General features: G+C 49.7%; 12 protein-coding genes across 12 annotated transcripts; 5 read left to right on the forward strand and 7 right to left on the reverse strand.

Annotated features, from left to right (window-relative positions):
* Positions 1-75: 75 nt before the first annotated feature.
* On the reverse strand, positions 76-1,929 carry Bathy05g03140 (dihydropteroate synthase; the record flags this gene model as incomplete). The annotated part of the gene is made up of 1 exon (XM_007513100.1): positions 76-1,929. The coding sequence occupies one exon, from the start codon at positions 1,927-1,929 to the stop codon at positions 76-78; it is 1,854 nt and encodes a 617-aa protein (XP_007513162.1).
* A 63-nt stretch (positions 1,930-1,992) lies between these two features.
* On the reverse strand, positions 1,993-2,451 carry Bathy05g03150 (predicted protein; the record flags this gene model as incomplete). The annotated part of the gene is made up of 1 exon (XM_007513010.1): positions 1,993-2,451. The coding sequence occupies one exon, from the start codon at positions 2,449-2,451 to the stop codon at positions 1,993-1,995; it is 459 nt and encodes a 152-aa protein (XP_007513072.1).
* Positions 2,452-3,032: 581 nt separating this feature from the next.
* Positions 3,033-4,139, forward strand: Bathy05g03160 (tyrosyl-tRNA synthetase; the record flags this gene model as incomplete). Its single annotated transcript, XM_007513203.1, has 1 exon — positions 3,033-4,139. One exon carries the CDS (start codon positions 3,033-3,035, stop codon positions 4,137-4,139), a length of 1,107 nt encoding a protein of 368 aa, XP_007513265.1.
* Positions 4,140-4,291: 152 nt separating this feature from the next.
* On the reverse strand, positions 4,292-5,251 carry Bathy05g03170 (predicted protein; the record flags this gene model as incomplete). The annotated part of the gene is made up of 1 exon (XM_007512799.1): positions 4,292-5,251. The coding sequence occupies one exon, from the start codon at positions 5,249-5,251 to the stop codon at positions 4,292-4,294; it is 960 nt and encodes a 319-aa protein (XP_007512861.1).
* Positions 5,252-5,543: 292 nt separating this feature from the next.
* Bathy05g03180 (predicted protein) lies at positions 5,544-6,407 on the forward strand (the record flags this gene model as incomplete). Its single annotated transcript, XM_007512848.1, has 2 exons — positions 5,544-5,762; positions 5,823-6,407. 2 exons carry the CDS (start codon positions 5,544-5,546, stop codon positions 6,405-6,407), a joined length of 804 nt encoding a protein of 267 aa, XP_007512910.1.
* Positions 6,408-6,699: 292 nt separating this feature from the next.
* Bathy05g03190 (granule-bound starch synthase I) lies at positions 6,700-8,899 on the forward strand (the record flags this gene model as incomplete). Its single annotated transcript, XM_007513025.1, has 2 exons — positions 6,700-6,767; positions 7,189-8,899. The coding sequence occupies 2 exons, from the start codon at positions 6,700-6,702 to the stop codon at positions 8,897-8,899; spliced, it is 1,779 nt and encodes a 592-aa protein (XP_007513087.1).
* Positions 8,900-9,141: 242 nt separating this feature from the next.
* On the reverse strand, positions 9,142-10,854 carry Bathy05g03200 (predicted protein; the record flags this gene model as incomplete). Its single annotated transcript, XM_007512983.1, has 1 exon — positions 9,142-10,854. One exon carries the CDS (start codon positions 10,852-10,854, stop codon positions 9,142-9,144), a length of 1,713 nt encoding a protein of 570 aa, XP_007513045.1.
* A 628-nt stretch (positions 10,855-11,482) lies between these two features.
* Bathy05g03210 (phosphoribosylglycinamide formyltransferase) lies at positions 11,483-12,394 on the reverse strand (the record flags this gene model as incomplete). Its single annotated transcript, XM_007512962.1, has 1 exon — positions 11,483-12,394. The coding sequence occupies one exon, from the start codon at positions 12,392-12,394 to the stop codon at positions 11,483-11,485; it is 912 nt and encodes a 303-aa protein (XP_007513024.1).
* Positions 12,395-12,556: 162 nt separating this feature from the next.
* Bathy05g03220 (unknown protein) lies at positions 12,557-13,291 on the reverse strand (the record flags this gene model as incomplete). Its single annotated transcript, XM_007512892.1, has 1 exon — positions 12,557-13,291. The coding sequence occupies one exon, from the start codon at positions 13,289-13,291 to the stop codon at positions 12,557-12,559; it is 735 nt and encodes a 244-aa protein (XP_007512954.1).
* Positions 13,292-13,412: 121 nt separating this feature from the next.
* Bathy05g03230 (unknown protein) lies at positions 13,413-13,577 on the reverse strand (the record flags this gene model as incomplete). The annotated part of the gene is made up of 1 exon (XM_007512868.1): positions 13,413-13,577. The coding sequence occupies one exon, from the start codon at positions 13,575-13,577 to the stop codon at positions 13,413-13,415; it is 165 nt and encodes a 54-aa protein (XP_007512930.1).
* Positions 13,578-13,749: 172 nt separating this feature from the next.
* Positions 13,750-14,472, forward strand: Bathy05g03240 (predicted protein; the record flags this gene model as incomplete). The annotated part of the gene is made up of 1 exon (XM_007512961.1): positions 13,750-14,472. One exon carries the CDS (start codon positions 13,750-13,752, stop codon positions 14,470-14,472), a length of 723 nt encoding a protein of 240 aa, XP_007513023.1.
* Positions 14,473-14,751: 279 nt separating this feature from the next.
* On the forward strand, positions 14,752-18,126 carry Bathy05g03250 (ATP-dependent RNA helicase DOB1; the record flags this gene model as incomplete). Its single annotated transcript, XM_007512943.1, has 1 exon — positions 14,752-18,126. One exon carries the CDS (start codon positions 14,752-14,754, stop codon positions 18,124-18,126), a length of 3,375 nt encoding a protein of 1,124 aa, XP_007513005.1.
* Positions 18,127-18,359: the final 233 nt, after the last annotated feature.

Below are 18,359 nucleotides of genomic sequence, written 5' to 3' on the forward strand. Positions count from 1 at the left end.
TACACTACTACGTACCATGGTACCTGGTACTTAGGTACCTACCTACCTATTCATGCTCCCTTCCTAATGCTAACACTACTCATACGAACCCGTCTTTCTTTTGGAAGCTGCGACAGCATCGGCAACTTTAGCGATATCTGCGTGAAGTTTCACGTCGTGCGCTCGAACTGCGTTTGCGCCATTCATCAGAGCAACAATCGCCGCCGCCGCCGAAGCTACGTCGCGCGCATCTTTCGGAACGTCTTTCCTTTTTTCATCAACGAGCATATTTCCTACGAATCGTTTTCGCGACATACCGACGAGCATTGGCGCTTTCGCTAGGCCGCCACATTCGTTCTTCGCAAGCGACGCGCGAACGTCCTTTAAATCCGATAACAATTCCACGCACTGTTCCTCCGACTTTGCAAACCCGAATCCGGGATCGATCCAACATCGCCACGCCGAAATACCCGATGGCAAAACTTTGCGCAAATACTGCGACGCGATTTCATCTCCAACCGTTTTTGCCACCGAACCAACCGGGTAGGATGCATTCTTACTCATGACTTGTGGGTTTCCTCGTTGATGCGATAGAACATATCCTAGTGGCACTTTTGTATTCGCCACGGCGGAAAGCATCCCTTCGTCCCAATCGCCTCCGGAAACGTCGTTTATGATATCCACCCCGATCGCATCCGCAACTTTTACCACTTCCCCGTAAAACGTATCCACCGAAACGGCAATATTTCTCGGATCGTTCTTAAACCGTTCGCATATTGCCTCTAAAACCGGTGCCACTCTCGCGATTTCATCCGCCGCCGACACTCTAGACGCGCCAGGTCTCGTCGACTGTCCTCCCACGTCGATAATCCTCGACCCTTCATCAGCCAACTGCTCCGCGCGTCTCAACGCCGTACTCACGCTCGTGTTAAACACGCCTCCGTCGGAAAACGAATCCGGAGTGACGTTCAAAACTCCCATAACTTTCGCTCGTCCTTCGTATGGTTCCAATCGCATGTTCCTCTTAAATGGCGCTACTCTTTGGAGCAAAATGTCATCCTCGCTTGCTTCTTCAAAATTCTTCGTCGGCGTCTGCATTATCCGTCTCTCCTCCTCTTTCCAAAGTCTCGCCATGGCCGTCATTTGGTTTGCCATCGTGATCGACACGTCTCCGCTCTTATCAAAACTCATCTTTTCCGTCAAATCCGCAATCGGTGCTAACACGAACGCGCGCTCTTTGATCCTCCCGTGCGGCACTTCTAACCAAAACTTCTTTTCGTACGACGACAAAGACGAGGAAGACGAGGAAGGAAAAGGAGGAGGATCGTACCTCACCATCGGTTCTTTTTCGCTGAACAAAATGTCTAAATCAATCACCCGCGGTCCTTTATCCGTGTTGTATACGTCTCTGCCCATTTCTCGTTCGATGTCTTTCATTTTCCCTAGACATTCTAAAACCGACCACTCTCTCGGGTGCCTCAACACGCACGCCGAGTTTAGAAATTTCGGCTGGTTTTCAATCAAAGTGTCCACAGGTTTCGTCTCGTACACGCTCGCGAGCTTTTTAATCTCGAACCCTCGCTCTTGGAGAAGACGCAAGGCGACGTGGAAGTGCTGAAATCGAGAGGAAGAGTCTGCATCTTCGCCTTCACGTACGTCGAGGTTCGACCCGATGGCGACGCACACGTCTGCAAATTTCCCCGAAGTCGAGGAGGAAGACGATTCAGACGACGACGAGGAGAAGAGACGCACGCGAAGAGAGCTCGAGAAGTACTTCAGAGTCACCGCACGGTGAGCTCTGCGCATGTTCTTGGACTCGATGCGTATAAATATATCGCCGCCGCCGCGAATAAAAAGTGAGGAAGAGTTTGTTACATTTATCCAAAAAGTCTCGAGTGCCCACTCCGCGGTGCGTCTATACAAACGTTTACTATTACTATCGCTACACATATCTATTTTACCTCAACTACGCCGGCATGTACGCGCTACAGTACAAATCTCTTTTTCTTACGACTACTTCGGCTTGAACCCTCTCGGCGGCGTCGGATCTTTATCCCTCGGAAACGTCCCGAAACAAAACCTCTTCTCGTACCCGTACGTAGATTCGTGCACGGTCACCGTCGGTTGCGTCCGGCACTTGCTCTTGCAGTGCGAAAACGCGTCCGAAAAATACCCAGTCTGCGGCTGCATGCGTCCAATCGGTTCTCGCGTTCGATCGGTTTCCGCGGTGGAGACTTTCGCGTTTTGGCAACACGACACGCACGACTCGTACGTTCCGCAGCACTTCTCGGTTTCGCCGCCTTTGGCGAGGTCGCACGCGGAACACCCGTAGCGTTTCTCGATCGCTTTCTCCGGTGGGCAACACCCGGTTGGAGGGAACACGTCGAACCAGTCGCACGTGTACCCGTTGTCGTCGGTGATGTGATGTAAGCCTTGCTTGGTATTTACGCACTGACGCTTCTCCTCATCCATCGGTCGAATCGCGACTGCGGACAAACACCAAAGCGAAGACGAGGAAAGAAGGAGCGTCGTCATCATCACGGTCAACATCACCCCTCCTCTCCTTTGTCTCGTCACCCTTACAGTCCTCGTCCTCGTCCTCGTCCAATCCGCTTTTCCAACACCACGGAATCCCATCGCAATCACCTCTTTCTCTCTCTCTCGTGTTCTCGCGTAACGTTTGACAGAAGACAGAAGAGAGAGAGAGAGATAAAGTTGTTCTCGTTTCGTCGAGAAAGAGAGAGGAACGAAGGAACGAAGGAAACGAGAGAAACGTTCAGAACGAGGACAAAGACCACCGCACAGAGCGCGCTTTCTCGTTCTCTCGAAATCTGAGGCATTAGACCTTTTTCCCCCGGGGAAAAGTCTTCACTTTCATCAGAGCAGATAAAACCTTTCCGGCGGCGCGGGTGGTTCGTTGCGGAAGAAGAAGTTAAAGAAGAAGACAAAGCGCGCACTTTTATTTGAGGCAGTTGTGCTCGAGAAATTCACGAACGACGAGTGGTACGTTTCAGAGAGAGAAAGAGATGGAGGAGGAAGCGCTGACGGAGAAAATGTCGGAAGCGAGTGTGCAGGAACCAACAACGCACCCGTCGGGTTTATCCTTGGACGAACGAGTGAACCTTTGCCTGTCCATCGGCGAAGAGTGCATCCAACCGGACGAGTTGAGACGTTTGCTGGAGAAAAAACCAAACCCGTGCGCGTACGATGGGTTTGAACCGTCCGGGCGAATGCACATCGCGCAAGGGGTGATGAAATGCTTGAACGTGAACAAATTGACCAAATCGGGGGTAACGTTTAAGTTTTGGATCGCGGATTGGTTCGCACAAATGAACAACAAAATGGGCGGGGACATTAAGAAGATACAAAAAGTTGGGTTGTACATGGTGGAGGTGTGGAAAGCGGTTGGGATGGATTTGAGTAAAGTGGAGTTTATTTGGTCGAGCGAGGAGATTAATAGCCGAGCGCACGAGTATTGGCCGTTGGTGTTGGACATCGCGAGGAAGAATTCGTTGGGGAGGATTATTCGGTGCTCGCAGATCATGGGACGGTCGGAGAGCGACGATTTAGCGGCGAGTCAGATATTTTATCCGGTGATGCAATGCGCGGACATATTTTTCTTAGGCGCGGATATTTGCCAGCTCGGGATGGACCAGAGGAAAGTGAACATGTTGGCGAGGGAGTATTGCGACGATATCAAGAGGAAGAATAAACCGATCATATTGAGTCACAAGATGTTAGCTGGTTTGAAGGAAGGACAGGAGAAGATGAGTAAAAGCGATCCGAACTCGGCGATATTTATGGAAGACAGCGAAAAAGACGTGCAATCGAAGATTAAGAAAGCGTATTGCCCTCCAGGCGTGGTCGAGAAGAATCCGTGTTTGGAGTACATCAAGTACGTGATTTTTCCGTGGTGCGAGGAGTTTAAGTTGTACCGTAAAAGCGAAGAAGAGCCGGAGACGGGAAAATTGGAGGTATACGAGTCGTACGAACGGTTTGAGAAGGAGTACGTGGAGGAGAAGATTCACCCCGGGGATTTGAAACCGAGTTTATCGAAACATTTGAACGCGATTTTACAACCGGTCAGAGATCACTTCGAGAACGACGAAAACGCGAAGAACTTATTGAAAACTATCAAGGCGTACAAAGTGACGAAGTAAAAGAGTTCTTCGAGGAGGGAGAGAGAGAAGGAAGAGAAGGAAAGAGAGACGTGCGCAGATCATGTGGGTATTAAAACTTTGAAAATAAAGTGCAGAATTTATTTAATTTTCTTCTTATACATTACATTGGTACAAGCGTCGCGTTATATATACTAAAACTTACTGGCAATCGCGCTCGCGACACCTAACGACACGCCTACGGCTAAACCTACGCTCAGCGGCACCGAGCCGGTGATTTCATTCATAACGAAAACAAGCGCTCGAAGAGCTTTCCCTTGGGCCGAATCTTCGAGCGCCAACTCGACTTTACGAAAATCGCCGGTTTTCGGCTTCAACGACCCTGGTTTGAACACTCGAGCTTCGCAGTTTTCAAACTGCTCGCCAGTCAAGGAGAAGCAGACCCCCCAGTGCGCGACTAAGGCGATGACGTCTTCGTCTCGGTCGTTTATCCAATCTATCAAGTCGTCCATTCTTTGCTCGAAGACGTCCACGGGTTCTAAGGAAACTTCGCCGAACGTTTTCTTTTCGTTTTCAGCGCCGACGTACCACCACGGTTCGGATTCAGACTCAATGTGCGAGAAATCAAAGTCCGCGTGCGTTTGTTCGAGTTCTTTTCTCGTCTTCCCGTGGTCGGAGGCGTGAAAGACTCTTTCGCGCGCGAAAACGCACACCGCTCTCGGCGTCGTTTGGTCGTGTTCGAAGACGTACTTCGCCGTTGCGATGGCGCGAGATAACGGCGACGCGACGATCAATTCTGGTTTTGGTTCCAGTTTTTCCACGAACACTTGCGCTAACTGCGCGCCCGCGATGCCGGCTTTCGACAGTTTCGTGTCGTATAAAAGAGGATCTTTGAACTTTTCATCCGCCCAATGATTTGAGGCGAGATATTCATTCATTTCCGTTTTCCCGTGTCGCACCAGGATGACTGTTTTTTCGTTCGTTTTACTACTCTTTCTTCTATCAGCATCCATACCGCTCGTCGTGCGCACCAACGTCGTCGCGCTGCTCATTTTTCTCCCGATTATTCTTCGCTGTTTTCTTCTCAACGTGAACAACACCTTCGAAGACGATGATGATGAGAATGATGTCGGTGTTGGTGTTGACGTCGCCATTCAACAAAAGAAAAGTCTCGAACAAACACCGCCGGTTTTGGGTCCCAGCGGCAGAGGTATAAACAGAGCGCACAAAAAAAAACGTCCACAAAGTCACGCAGTTTCTCTCTCTTTCTTTCTCTTTCTCTCGGCGGTGTAAACGACGGAGAGGAAGGCGCAGACCGTGCGACGAATATTCCTTTGAAATGGAGAGATTTTGGTTTTTCCTCCCCATGGGAAAAAAACGGCTTCTCGTTTGAATGTCACATGTGCTTTCACTTTTTCTCAACGCGCCAGACTGCGCAAAAAGACGATGTCGAGCGAAGAGGTGGTCGAGGAAAACAACGCGCTGTGGAGGTTGTTTCAAAACGCCGGAGAGTTTTCGGGAGGCGTGTGTCGCGATGTCGTGGAGAAACACGTGCTTCCGAGATTGAATTCGAACGATGTGAAATTCTTGTACGGAGTGAATACGGAGACGAGAAAGTTGATTAAGAGATCGTCTCGCAAGGGGGAGTTGAAGGAGAGGTTTATAGTGAGAGAGATGTCATCGGTATCGACTTTGGAGTTTGCGTGGGAGAATAAATCGTTGTAGCCGAGTGACTGGGATGAAACATGGTTTTGCATTCGAGTTGCTCAAACGAATAAACTCGAGTTGCTCAAGTGGGCGCGAGAGGAGAAAAAGTGTGAGTGGAATGGAAAGACGATTAATGCGGCCGCAGGTCAAGGTAATCTGGAAATGATAAAGTATTGCGTTGCAAATGAGTGTCCTATCGATAAGATCGCGTGTGCATACGCTGCCGAAAGCGGTAATCTCGAGATACTCAAATACTTACGGGAAGAAGTCGAAGCGCCTTGGGGGTGGAGAACTGCCATTTTGGCGGCTGAAAATGGTCATCTTCATATACTCGAATACCTTGTTGAGCGAAAGTATGATCAATACGACGAAGGAGCGTGTGAGGGTGCGGCCACGTTCGGCCACTTGGACTGTTTGAAGTACTTGCACGAAACCGCCAAAGCACCGTGGAGCTATTTGGCCGTACATAACGCGCACTACAACAAACACCCCGAATGTTTACAATACCTCCTCGACAATAACTGTCCTCTCCCACGCGGTTGGCGATACGAAGGAGGAGTGTTACGCAGGTGGTCGGATACACAAAGAGAAAGAGAGAGATAACGAGAGAGAGAGATAACAAGAAGAAGAGAGAGAAATACTACTACCCAAAAAACAAGAAAGAAGTTGTGAGAAGAGAGACACCCCCCCCCTTAATTTTCATTTACGAAAACGTTTGAAAAAAAGCAAAACGAACCTCCTCTCAAACGCACGAGAGTCACTTGTTTTCTCGACTCGAGATGAAAGATATTCTCTCTCGTGGTCTCGTTTAACCGACAGCGAAAGAGTCCTTACTCGTTCTCGAATATCTCCATTAGTATTCGCACAGACAACCTCTACTTAATCAACAATAAAAATGTTCGCTCAGCAGCAAACGCAACAACTCGTCGGTTCGGCGCGCACGGCTCGCGTCGTTTCGTCCAGGTACGTTTTTCACATCGACGAACGCAAAGACGAAGAAAGAGAGATCTCACTCGTTCTTTGAATTCTTTCTTTTTCCAATTTTAAACGCGCGGCGGGGCCGTCGACGTAGACTTTGGATCTCATTTCTCGCGCGTTTCTGGGTCAACGAAATGATATCAAAAAGGAGCATTTACAGCAAAAAGGAAAACGAAAAGGGAGAACGAGAACGCGTCACCTCTCTCGTCTCGTTCGAAAGAGAGAGAGAGAGAGAGAACGAGACGTTTATTCCTCGTGCAACGCGTTCCAATTCTTGTTGGAGGAGACTAATCTTTTTTCTTTTTTTCTCCCCAACTGCCTCTCTGGGATGGACAAAATTTTCGTTTCTTTCTCACAAAATACTCACAAAATATCACTCTCTTTCGAACGCAACAATATAACACAGAAGACGAACCACCACGGTCGTCTCCGCCAAGAAGACCACTACCACGACGAAAGTGGAAAAAGAACCGCTCGTCGTCCCGGACGTGGCAGAAAGACCGATGAAAATCGTCTTCGTCTCGACCGAGTGCGCGCCGTACTCGAAAACCGGCGGCTTGGGCGACGTCGTCGGCTCGTTACCGATTGAATTGGCCAAGAGAGGCCACAAGGTGATGTCCATCTCGCCGAGATACGATCAGTACGAAGGCGCGTGGGATACCTCGGTGTCTACCACGGCTTTGGGGGAAACGGTTGGTTTCTTCCACGAGAAGAAGAAGGGCGTCGATCGCGTCTTTGTCGATCACCCGTTGTTTTTGGCCAAGGTTTGGGGCAAGACTGGCGACAAGTTGTACGGGAAAGCCTCTGGTGCGGACTACGCGGACAACGCGAAGAGATTTGCTTTGTTTGCCAAGGCTGTTTTGGACGCGCCAACGATGTTGCCGCTTGAATACGGCGAGGACGTCGTTTTCGTCTGCAACGACTGGCACTCCTCGTTGGTGCCGGTGTTGTTGAAGCACGAGTGCAAGCCGAACGGCAAGTTCGTCGACGCCAAGAGCATCATGTGCGTCCACAACATCGCGTTTCAAGGAAGATTCTGGCCGCAACCGTTGGAAGAGTTGGGCATTCCAGCCTCCGCGGCGGATGACTTCTTCTTCGAAGACGGCAACGCGAAGATTTACGACGAGACGAACCCGATGAAACCGGGAGAGAAGGACGAAGCGCCGACTGGCCAAATCTACCGCAAGATGAACTGGTTGCAAGCCGGTTTCAAGAACGCGGATAAGTGCGTCACGGTTTCCGTCAACTACGCCAAGGAGTTGGTCTCCGGCCCGGCCAAGGGTGTCGAGTTGAACAAGGTTTTGAGCGCCATCGGTATCGAAGGCATCGTCAACGGCATGGACCCGACGGAGTGGAACCCGGCCAAGGATAAGTTCTTGGACTTCCCGTACGACAAAACGACCGTCATTGAAGGTAAAGCCTGCGCCAAGCAAGCGTTGCAAGCCGAAGTTGGTTTACCGATCGACCCGGAAGCTCCGTTGTTTGGTTACATCGGTCGTTTGGAAGAACAAAAAGGTTGCGACATCATGTTTGAAGCCATCCCGAAGTTGATCGAACAAGTCCCGAACGCGCAAGTCGTCGTTTTGGGTACCGGTAAGAAGTCCATGGAAAAGACGCTCGAACAGTTGGGTGAAACTTTACCGGCGACGAACTTTGCCGGCGTCTGCAAATTCTCCGCGCCGACCGCGCACTTTATCAACGCCGGCGCCGACTTCTTGATGGTGCCGTCCAGATTTGAACCGTGCGGTTTGATCCAGCTCCACGCCATGTCCTACGGCACGGTCCCGATCGTCTCCACCACCGGTGGTTTGGTCGACACCGTCAAGGAAGGCGTCACTGGCTACCACATGGGCGCCATGGATGCCGACAACTTGATGCCGGAAGACGTCGATGCGATGGTTGAGACGTGCGTTGCCGCCGCCGCGGACTTTGGCACTCCAGCCTACGAAAAGATGGTCAAGACGTGCATCAAGCAAGACTTGACCTGGAAGGAACCGGCGAAGAAGTGGGAAGCCTTGTTAGAAGAACTCGCGTTTGGCACGGAAGAATCCGCCAAAAAGGCTGAAGTTGTCGAGCCGGAGAAGCTCGCGACGGGCATCGCCGCCGTCACTGCGTAAACTACTTCCTTGGTTTTTACGCTCCAACTACTAAATTTTACTTTTTACATTTTGAAAAAAGAGCGCTTAACAATAATAATAAGATAGCCAACATGTTGTATTACTTGAATCAACGCTTTATACTACTACACTAATACTAAATGACAAATTTGTACACGCGGTACCTCGAGTTTGGGTCGTCATCGCAAAAACAATAATAATATAAATACGGATTACTCTGAATAAATATACTACTAATATTATTACAACGCTTCTCGCTCTTTCATGCGTTCTTCTAAGAGCAAACCTGGTTTCATCTTGACGTCCGCGTACGGCTCCTCTTGCTCCACGTCTAAATACCCGTGCGTACGTAATACCAACACTTGGTAAAACATCTTCGCCGCGTCCGCTCTCGTTTTGCCTCTGACTTGTTCTTCTAAGCTGAGCTCGTTCGAGTCGGTTTTATCAAACTGCGCGCTCAAATGGTCGAGCATTTTCTTCGATCCAACCGACCAATCCATGGCTTTATCGCCACTTTCTTCCGCTTTATCGTAATTATCGTCGCCGTCTAAGCTGAATCCTTTTCTAGGCGTATCCATGTTGTCGTTGTTATTGTTGTTGAAGTCGTCATCGTCGTCAAAGCCATCCGCGCCTCCTCCTCCTCCTCCAAAGTCGTCGTCGTCGTCGTTTTCTACGTTTCCACCGAACAAATCCTTCTTCAAGCCATCCTTCGTCGCGTTTGGCGTCGTCGGTTGACTTTCAAAGTTCACCCAGCACGATTGCGCGTTTCTGGCGTAAATAGCCGCTAACTTCGGATGCACTTCGCCCGGTAAACACCTCTCCTCCGCCGCGCAAGCTCGAGGAATTTGAACCGGTGGACCTCTGTTCGCTCCACGGGCGCACACGATATCGCTCGTATCTTGCAACTGGTGACGAATTTGATCGTTCGTCAACGACGTGATTCGATCAAAGACGATGACTCTTTCCACTCTTCGTCTTTTCGCGTTTGGGCCGGCGCGAGACTTTTGCGCAGTTTTCCCAAACACAAACTCTTTGGCTTGTTGTGGATCGTTTTCTGAACCGGGCGTTTGGTACGGATTCGCACCAAACAACACGACCCTCTTCTCTTGTTGTTGTTGTTCTTGTCCTTTCTCTTGCTCTAGCCTTTGCGCGTTCACGTTGACGTCGCCTAAAATAGCCCCTTCCAACTCTTTCCTCGCGTCCTCGTCCAACGGCAACGGCTGCGCGTCCTCCATATCGTCGTCATCATCATCATTACCACCACCCGCGTTGTATCCCATCCCAAACTCTTCGTCCATATCCGCAGCATTTCCTTGCAACGCTGCTCTCGCGTCTGGATTCGTCCTCATCCCGTCCCCGTCCTCGTTGTTATACACCGCGTCGTACAAATCCGCGCCTTCCTCGCCCTCCGCCACCGCCAATTCTCTCTCTTCCGCCGCTCTTTGAAACTCCGTCTCGAACTCGTCCTCTTCGAACTCGTCCATTAACGTGATCGACTGTCTGTCCACTCTGAGTGCTAACCTCACGTGCTCCCCGTCCTCGCCTAAATCTTCCATCATGACTCCGTACTTGGCGTTCGGGTCGTAATACATCTCCAAATCGTCGTAATTCTCCGGCAACGTGATCGTCCTCTCCTCCGCGATCGCGGATTCCGGGTCTAAATCCACCTGTCCTTGAGAATCTCTTCGAAACACCTGTTTCGCTTTCGCCAGCGCTTCCGAGCAGTCGTGGAAGAGATAGTTCATTTTCCTGTCGTACACTTTCACCACCCCGAGCATGAGTTGTCCGCTCGTTCTCAACGCGATTGGGGCGTCCGGGTTTATGATCGTTTGCACGGCTTGGATGATGTCTTGCTTGGTGATGGTGTCTTTGTTCAGCTTTCGGTCCATGTGCGCGGCGAGCCAGATTGTCCCCAGAGGGCCTCGTTTGGAGAGGATTTCCGCGGAGTAGAACATTATGGTTTCTCTTCTTCGTCGTAATCCAATTCAAACGATTCTCAGGCGAGAGGAGTTCAAATTCAAACTACGTACTCTCGAATGGAATTAAATCACAAGAATATTATGTTTTCTTTACTATCGGTGTTGTTTATATAAATATAAACACACGACGAATAAATAAATAAATAAATAAAGTTTTGTCGTCTCTCTTCGTGTGTCGTCTGTTCGTCAAAATCGTAACACGACTACTCGAGAGAGATGATGAAAGCGCGACTGAAAGAGGAAGACGTGTGACGAGAATTTGAAGAGATTTTTCCTTTAAAATTGAAGCAAAAAGTGTTAAACCCTAAACACTCTTCTTTATCTCTCTTCTTCTCAAAAAAAGACTATAAAGCTACGCACGCGCGGGGCGTCTGCCGGTTGGAACATTTCGTCTTCTGTAGCCCTTTTCATTCCCTCCGGGAGGTTAGGAAGTTCGCCTTCATCCGTAACGAGCACTTTATGTTCTTCTATAAAATCGAGAGGAAATCTTCTATCTCGAGGAGAACGCCCTGTCGTCGCGCGACGACATCAATCACGAGGAGCTACCGGAGAATACATACTATACGTATATATTCTTAATAATACTATCACATTATTTAAAACATCAATACCGTTTGTTCGAATCCATCTTATCGATGATAACACCAACCCCGTCCGTTTCTCGAAACTCTATTCTATCGTCGCAGAGCGCGGCGACGACTTCGGGGAACACCTCGTGTTCTTCCTTTAACACGCGGCGAGCGACCTCCTCCGCGGTCCAACTCGGATCGATCCCTATGATTCTCTGGGCGACGATTTTACCTTCGTCGAAGTTTTCGTTGACGAAATGAACGGTTGGACCGGTAAAGCGTGCTCCAGAATTGACCACGGCTTCGTGGACTTTCGCGCCGTGCATGCCGCGACCGCCAAACGCCGGTAAGAGCGCCGGGTGGATGTTTAACATCTTATTCTCGAACGTTCGGCACAGTTCCGGCGGGATCAGTCTTAAATACCCGGCTAATAAGACCACGTCGATTTTATATTCGTTTTTGAGAAACTCGTTCAATTCGGACGGGGATATTCGTTCCGACTCCTCTAAATCCTTCCCGCCCGGGTAGAGCAACACCGGCACGTCTCTGTCCATCGCCCACTCGACGCCGCCTGCATTATACGAAGAGGTCACGACGAGGGATATTTGTCCGTGAATTTCCCCGGTTTCGCACGCGGCGTGAACTGCTCGCATGTTCGACCCTCCGCCGGAGATGAACACGGCGATGTTTTTCTTCGGTTTCTTTTCGTTTCGTTGGTGTTGTTGCTTCGTCTTCGTCGCATCTTCATCTTCATCTAAATCATCATCGTTTCCCGATGTCCGTTGCGCAGCACAAACGCGGAGAAACAAAACTCTTCTTTGACGACGAGAAGAAGAAGAAGAAGGACGACTTTGACGACTTGTGCGTCGAGAACAACGACCACCACCCACTCCCTGATGATTTTGGAGGAAGCACGACGCGCACGAGGAGAAAGAGGAAGATGTCATTTTTGCGCGCTGATTTTGAATTTATTATGGCGGGTGCACTCGTTGGTAAAAATGTCAAAAACTGCTACTGAACGCGCTTTTGCGTCGCTTCTCGAACGCAGCAAAGTGATGATGATAAATGATTTTGAACGTATGGCGCGTTGCATTTGTGTGTTACAAATGTCAAGAACTGCTACTGAACTCGCTACTCGTGTCGCTGCTCGAATTTTCGCCGCTCTCGTCGGCGAAACTCGCGTGGTGGTTTCGCCGAAAGTTGGTATTCTTGTGCAACGGCGGGAGCGAGGAGGAGGAGGAGGATTCTTTTTCTTCTTCTTCTTCCTCTCTGTTCTCTTGGCCGATGATGAGCGTGTTGTTCTCGGCGACGGCGGTCCCCGCGACGAGCGGCGTGGCGGCGGCGGACCACCCGTTTTCGCCTCCTTTTCGCTTCTCTTTCCTCTTACTTTTCTTCCCTCCGTTTTCTATCCGCAACTTTTCCTCGATTTTTAACAAATCGTCCGGAGATATCGTCCGTCTGACGTCCTCGCTAATTTTGTTCGTGTATTCCGTGTCGTCTTCGGCGAAGATTTCCGGCCACAGCGCTCTTCTTTTGACGCTTTTGATTTGCTCGCGAGTCAACACCCGTTTCAGTTCGCCGGTGACTTTGCCGCCGAGGCCGCCGTTGCCGGACGACGATACTCTTTTCGTCGTCCTCGTCCGTCCCACCGACAAATCCGTGGACGTCGAAGCGACCAACTCTTGTTGCTGTCGTTTTCGCATCTCCCGCTCTTCTTCTTCTTCTTTGCCTTCTTCTTCTTCTTCTTCCGTCTTTTGCGCAAAACCAACGAATCCAGTGCAAAGAATAAAACACCCTCTTCGAACGAAGTAAATGTTCGCGAAGCGACTCGGAATGCGCACCATCGCGCGCTCACCGCTCGGTTTCGTCACCTGTGATATACACACGCGCGCGCGCGTAAAAGAGAGCGTCAGAGAGAGTCATTCGCGACAGTCAGAGAGAGATAAACGATGTCTCGAAAGGTTGTTACACACCGGGGAAAAACAAGATACAAATATACACCCGTCGTACCTCAATCACGTTCCCGCCTTTCACGTCTTCGACTCGGCACACCACGTCGCCTTCCTTTTCGTGAATCTCCACGTCTAAGTCGTGGACGTGCGCGCGGACGTGTTTCCGTCTCGCGCTCATTTATTTATATCTACACAGAGAGAGAGAAAACAAGCGCACATCGAGGTGGTTTCCACGCGTGTTTTTCTGTCCAAATTCGCTCGACATTCGACACATTTTACGGAACAAACTTACCCACACTCTCGAGCGACGTTTGATCGTTTCAGATACACACACATACAACACACAAAAGATGAATCCAGTGGAACGATCGGGCGAATCTGGCATTTTCTTCGACACGCAAGAGCCGCAGTTTTTAAACCTAAAGTGCGTCGTCGTCGGCGACGGCGCGGTCGGGAAAACCTCCATGCTGCTCTGTTACACGACGAACACGTTCCCGACCGATCACATGCCGACGATTTTCGATAACTACAGCAAGAACGTGACCATGCGAGATGGGCGCGTGGTGAATTTAGGGTTGTGGGATACGGCAGGACAAGACGAGTACGCGGACTTTCGACCGCTGAGTTATTCCGCGGCGGATTGTTTTATCGTCGCGTTTTCCTTGTGCGATCGGGAGAGTTTTCGGAACGTGGAGCAAAAGTGGTTGAACGAGTTGCGGTCGAAAGCGCCGAAGACGCCGATTGTTTTAGTGGGGACAAAGTTAGATTTACGAGGAGGTGGGGGAGGAGGAAATTCGTATAATAGCAAGAGAGGTGGAGGTAGTATGGGTGATAGGCTTAGCAACGATATGCGAGCCGGCGGAGGAGGCTCGAACGGAGAAGAGGAATCCGAACCGATAAGCGAGGCGGAAGGGCAAGCGTTGGCGAGACGGATCAAAGCGGTCAGTTACGTCGAGTGTTCGAGTTTAGTGCAAACGAATTTGAGTTTAGTGTTCGAGGAGGTGATCGAGGCGCACGTCAATCCGGCGGTTGTGAAAATCGAAGAGCAAAAGTCGTGCTGCGCTATTCAGTAAAAATAGAGCAGTTTTAAGAATATTGTACACAGCCGCACGCGGGAAACGAGAGAGAGAGAGAGAGAGAGAGAAAGAAAGAGAGAGAAGGAGGGCGACTCCGCGCTTTTGCCGCGCTCATAATAATAGTAATGCGCACTCGTTTAGGGACGCGCGCGCACTTGTAATGTAACATGTATCAGATGTATTAAAGCGCGTTTGTTGTTAAAACTTCTTTGTTTAGAACGAAGCCTCACAAATATTTCGCCGCCACCTCCGTCAGAGGAAGAATACGAAGAAAACATGTCACCAGCTTCGGCGAGGAAAAGAGAGGAAGAACCTGGTGGTCACGACGAGGAGGAGGATGAGACGACGACGAAGAGTAAGAAGCGAACTTTAGTGGTGGTAAACGAGGACTCGGGCGGTCTCGACCCCGAGCTCGCGACAAAACTTCCCCGTCGACACCAAATCAAAACGGACGAAGATTTCCTTCTCAAGTCCGGCTGCGCGCGCATACACCCCGCGAATCAGTTCCAGCACGGGTGTTTGCACGATATGGTCTGCCCGGAGAACTACCAACCGTCGAAGAAGAAAATGCCGAAAGTACCGGCGAAGAAATATCCGTTCGAATTGGACACGTTTCAGGAGCAATCCGTGCTCTGCTTGGAAAGGCAAGAGTCGGTGTTGGTGTCGGCGCACACATCGGCCGGGAAAACGGTCGTCGCGGAATACGCCATCGCGATGGCAAAAAGAGACGGGCAGAGAGTGGTGTACACGAGTCCTCTGAAAGCGTTATCGAATCAGAAGTATCGAGAGTTGAAGGAGGAGTTTTCGGACGTCGGGTTGATGACGGGAGATACGGTTATAAATCCCAACGCGAGTTGTTTGGTGATGACGACGGAGGTGTTAAGGAGCATGTTGTATAAAGGCGGGGAGGTCACCAGAGAGGTTGGGTGGGTGATTTACGACGAAATTCATTACATGAGAGATAAGGAGAGAGGGGTTGTGTGGGAAGAAAGCATCGTGTTGTTGCCGGATACGGTGAAGTACGTGTTTTTATCGGCGACGATTCCAAACGCGAGAGAGTTTAGCGAGTGGGTGTGTAAAGTGCACGATATTCCGTGTCACATCGTGTATACTGATTTTCGGCCGACGCCGTTGGAACACTACATTTACCCGAGCGGCGGAGATGGGATATTTTTGATCGTGGATAAAACAAGCGCGTTTAAGGAGGATAATTTTTTGAAAGCGATTTCAATCGCCAACGAGAAAGGCGCGGAGGTGGCGCAAGCGAGGACGGCGGCGAGGAAAGCGAGCGAGATGAACGGTGGAGATGGAACGCAGGCAAAGTTAGCGCAAAACACGGACGTTTTTAAGATTATTAAGATGATTGTAGATAGGAATTACGATCCAGTGATTGTGTTTGCTTTTAATAAAGGCGAGTGCGAATCGTTTGCAAACGCGTTGCACAAGGTGGACTTGTGCGACGAGAACGAGAAAGAGATGATCGATGCGATTTATTGGAACGCGATGGATGCGTTGAGTGAGAGCGATAAGAAGTTACCGCAGGTTGCGTCGATGCCAAACTTGTTGAGGAGAGGGTTAGGCGTTCACCACAGCGGGTTGTTGCCAATTTTGAAAGAAGTGATTGAAATTTTGTTTCAGGAGGGTCTGATTAAAGTTTTGTTCGCCACGGAGACCATGTCGGTTGGTTTAAACATGCCGGCGAGAACTTGCGTATTCGCGTCGCCGAGAAAGTTTGATGGCACCGGGTTTCGTTGGATTACGAGTGGAGAGTACACGCAAATGAGTGGCAGAGCCGGGAGAAGAGGAAAAGACGATCGCGGTTTGGTCGTGCTCATGGTAGATGAAAAAATGGACGCGCCGACGGCGAAAGATATGTTGAGAGGCCGATCAGATCCGTTGGATTCGGCGTTTCACGTGAGTTACGCGACGTTGTTGAATTTGATGCGCGTGGAAGGCGCGGAACCGGAAGATATGATTATGAATTCGTTTGCGCAGTTTCAAAACATGCGACGAGTGCCGCAGTTGGAAGCGAAAGTTGCGCTTTTGGAGAAGAAAAGAGACGAGATTAAGATTGAACACGAAGAGCAGGTGAATGAATATGTGAAGCTGAGAGATGGTTTAGATGCGTTGACGAGTGAACGACGCGCGATCACGAATTTACCGACCCATAGCGTACCGTTTTTACAACCCGGTCGATTGGTGCGCGTTTGCGTGGACGCGCCTGGTTCGTCTCTATTTTCGAGCTCCGATACAGAGGCTTTGACGCGGATGACTGTAGATGCAGACGACCAATACGACGACGAAGTTCGTAATCCGCTATCGTTCGACGAAACGCTGCTAAGAAAATCGGTCGAAGACGGTAACGATAGCGTCTGGGGCGTCATCGTCCATTTTGAAAAAGTCGGGAGCAAGAAACATTCAAAGCATCAAAAGTATTTGGTGGACGTTCTCGTGAAATGCGCGGAAAAGTTGAAACTTTCGGATGCCGATCGCGAAACTTTAAAACTTAATGACCCGGTGTTTTCGCTGTTGAACAGCTCAGAGCGACACAGTTTGTTGCAATGCGAAGAAAATAGAGTGGTGGACGAACTTCCCGCGGTTGAGTTTCGCGTAGTTCGCGTTCCTTTAGAGCAACTCGATTGCATGTCTTCGATACGCGTATACTTACCGAAAGATTTATACCCGATCGAAGCACGAACACGTTGTGGAGCGTCTATTAGAGAAGTTTTGAAACGGTTCGAGGAAAGAAGTAAAGAGGAACGAGAACGAAAAGAACAAAAAGAAGAAGAGGAAGAAGATGAAATTGTCATTCCGATGCTCGACGCCGAGAAAGATATGAAAGTTACCGATAAAGCCTACGCAAAAACTGTCCAAAAGATTCAAATGCTTTCAAAAATGATGCAAGATCATGGTTTCAAAACGTCCGAAAATGCCATCGAAAGACTTAGAAAGCACGTCGAGAAAAGGCGCTTGGAGTACTTGGTCAAACACGCCAAAAAAGAAGTCACGGTGGCGTCTGGGATGATCAAAGCGGACGTCCTCAAACGCATGCGACGCGTGTTGAGACGACTCGGGTACGTTTCCGAAGACGGCGTCGTCACTCAAAAAGGTAGGTGCGCGTGTGAGCTTGCCGGAGCGGACGAACTCGTCGCCACGGAGTTGATTTTCAACGGTACGTTTAAAGCGTTGCCGTTACACATGCTTGTCGCTACGGTTTCGTGTCTCGTTTGGAAAGAAAAAACGGGAGGAAAAGGAGGTAAAGATGTCAACGGTAAGAAGCAAGGCATGAACGTGAGCGAAGATGTGTTCAGCGCGCACTCTAACGTGAAAGACGCGGCTCGAAAAGTGTTCAAGCAGCAGTTGGAGTGCAAGTTAAAAGTCGACGTCGAAGACTCGATCGAGCGTTTGCGTTGGGACTTGATGGAAGTCATGCTTGCGTGGTGTAAAGGCAACACGTTTAGCGAGATCATGAAAATGACCGAAGCATTCGAAGGATCAATTGTGCGCGCGATCAGGAGGATTGAAGAGTTGATGCGACAGCTCGCGTCGGCGTGTAAAGTCATCGGAGAGTCGGATTTGGAGAAGAAGTTTCTGGACGCCTGCGAGCTCGTGAAAAGAGACATCGTCTTCACGCCGTCGCTCTTCGTGTAAAGAAAAAATATATGCAGCGATTAATATTAGTAAAGTAGCAATCAATCTAGCGAGTAGACGATGCGGCGCGATATTAGTTATTCTAGGTGGTGTAATTAGTGTAAAAACACGGTTAAATCAACCATATTAAATTATTAAAGTTCTGCTAATGTCTACAATTTTTATAAAAGTCACCCTCTTTTGCTTTTCTCGCTCTGTTCTATGAAAACTATACAATGCTCTCCCGTCTCCCT

This window comes from Bathycoccus prasinos (assembly GCF_002220235.1).
Source record: "Bathycoccus prasinos genomic : chromosome_5".
Taxonomy (NCBI): Eukaryota; Viridiplantae; Chlorophyta; class Mamiellophyceae; order Mamiellales; family Bathycoccaceae; genus Bathycoccus; species Bathycoccus prasinos.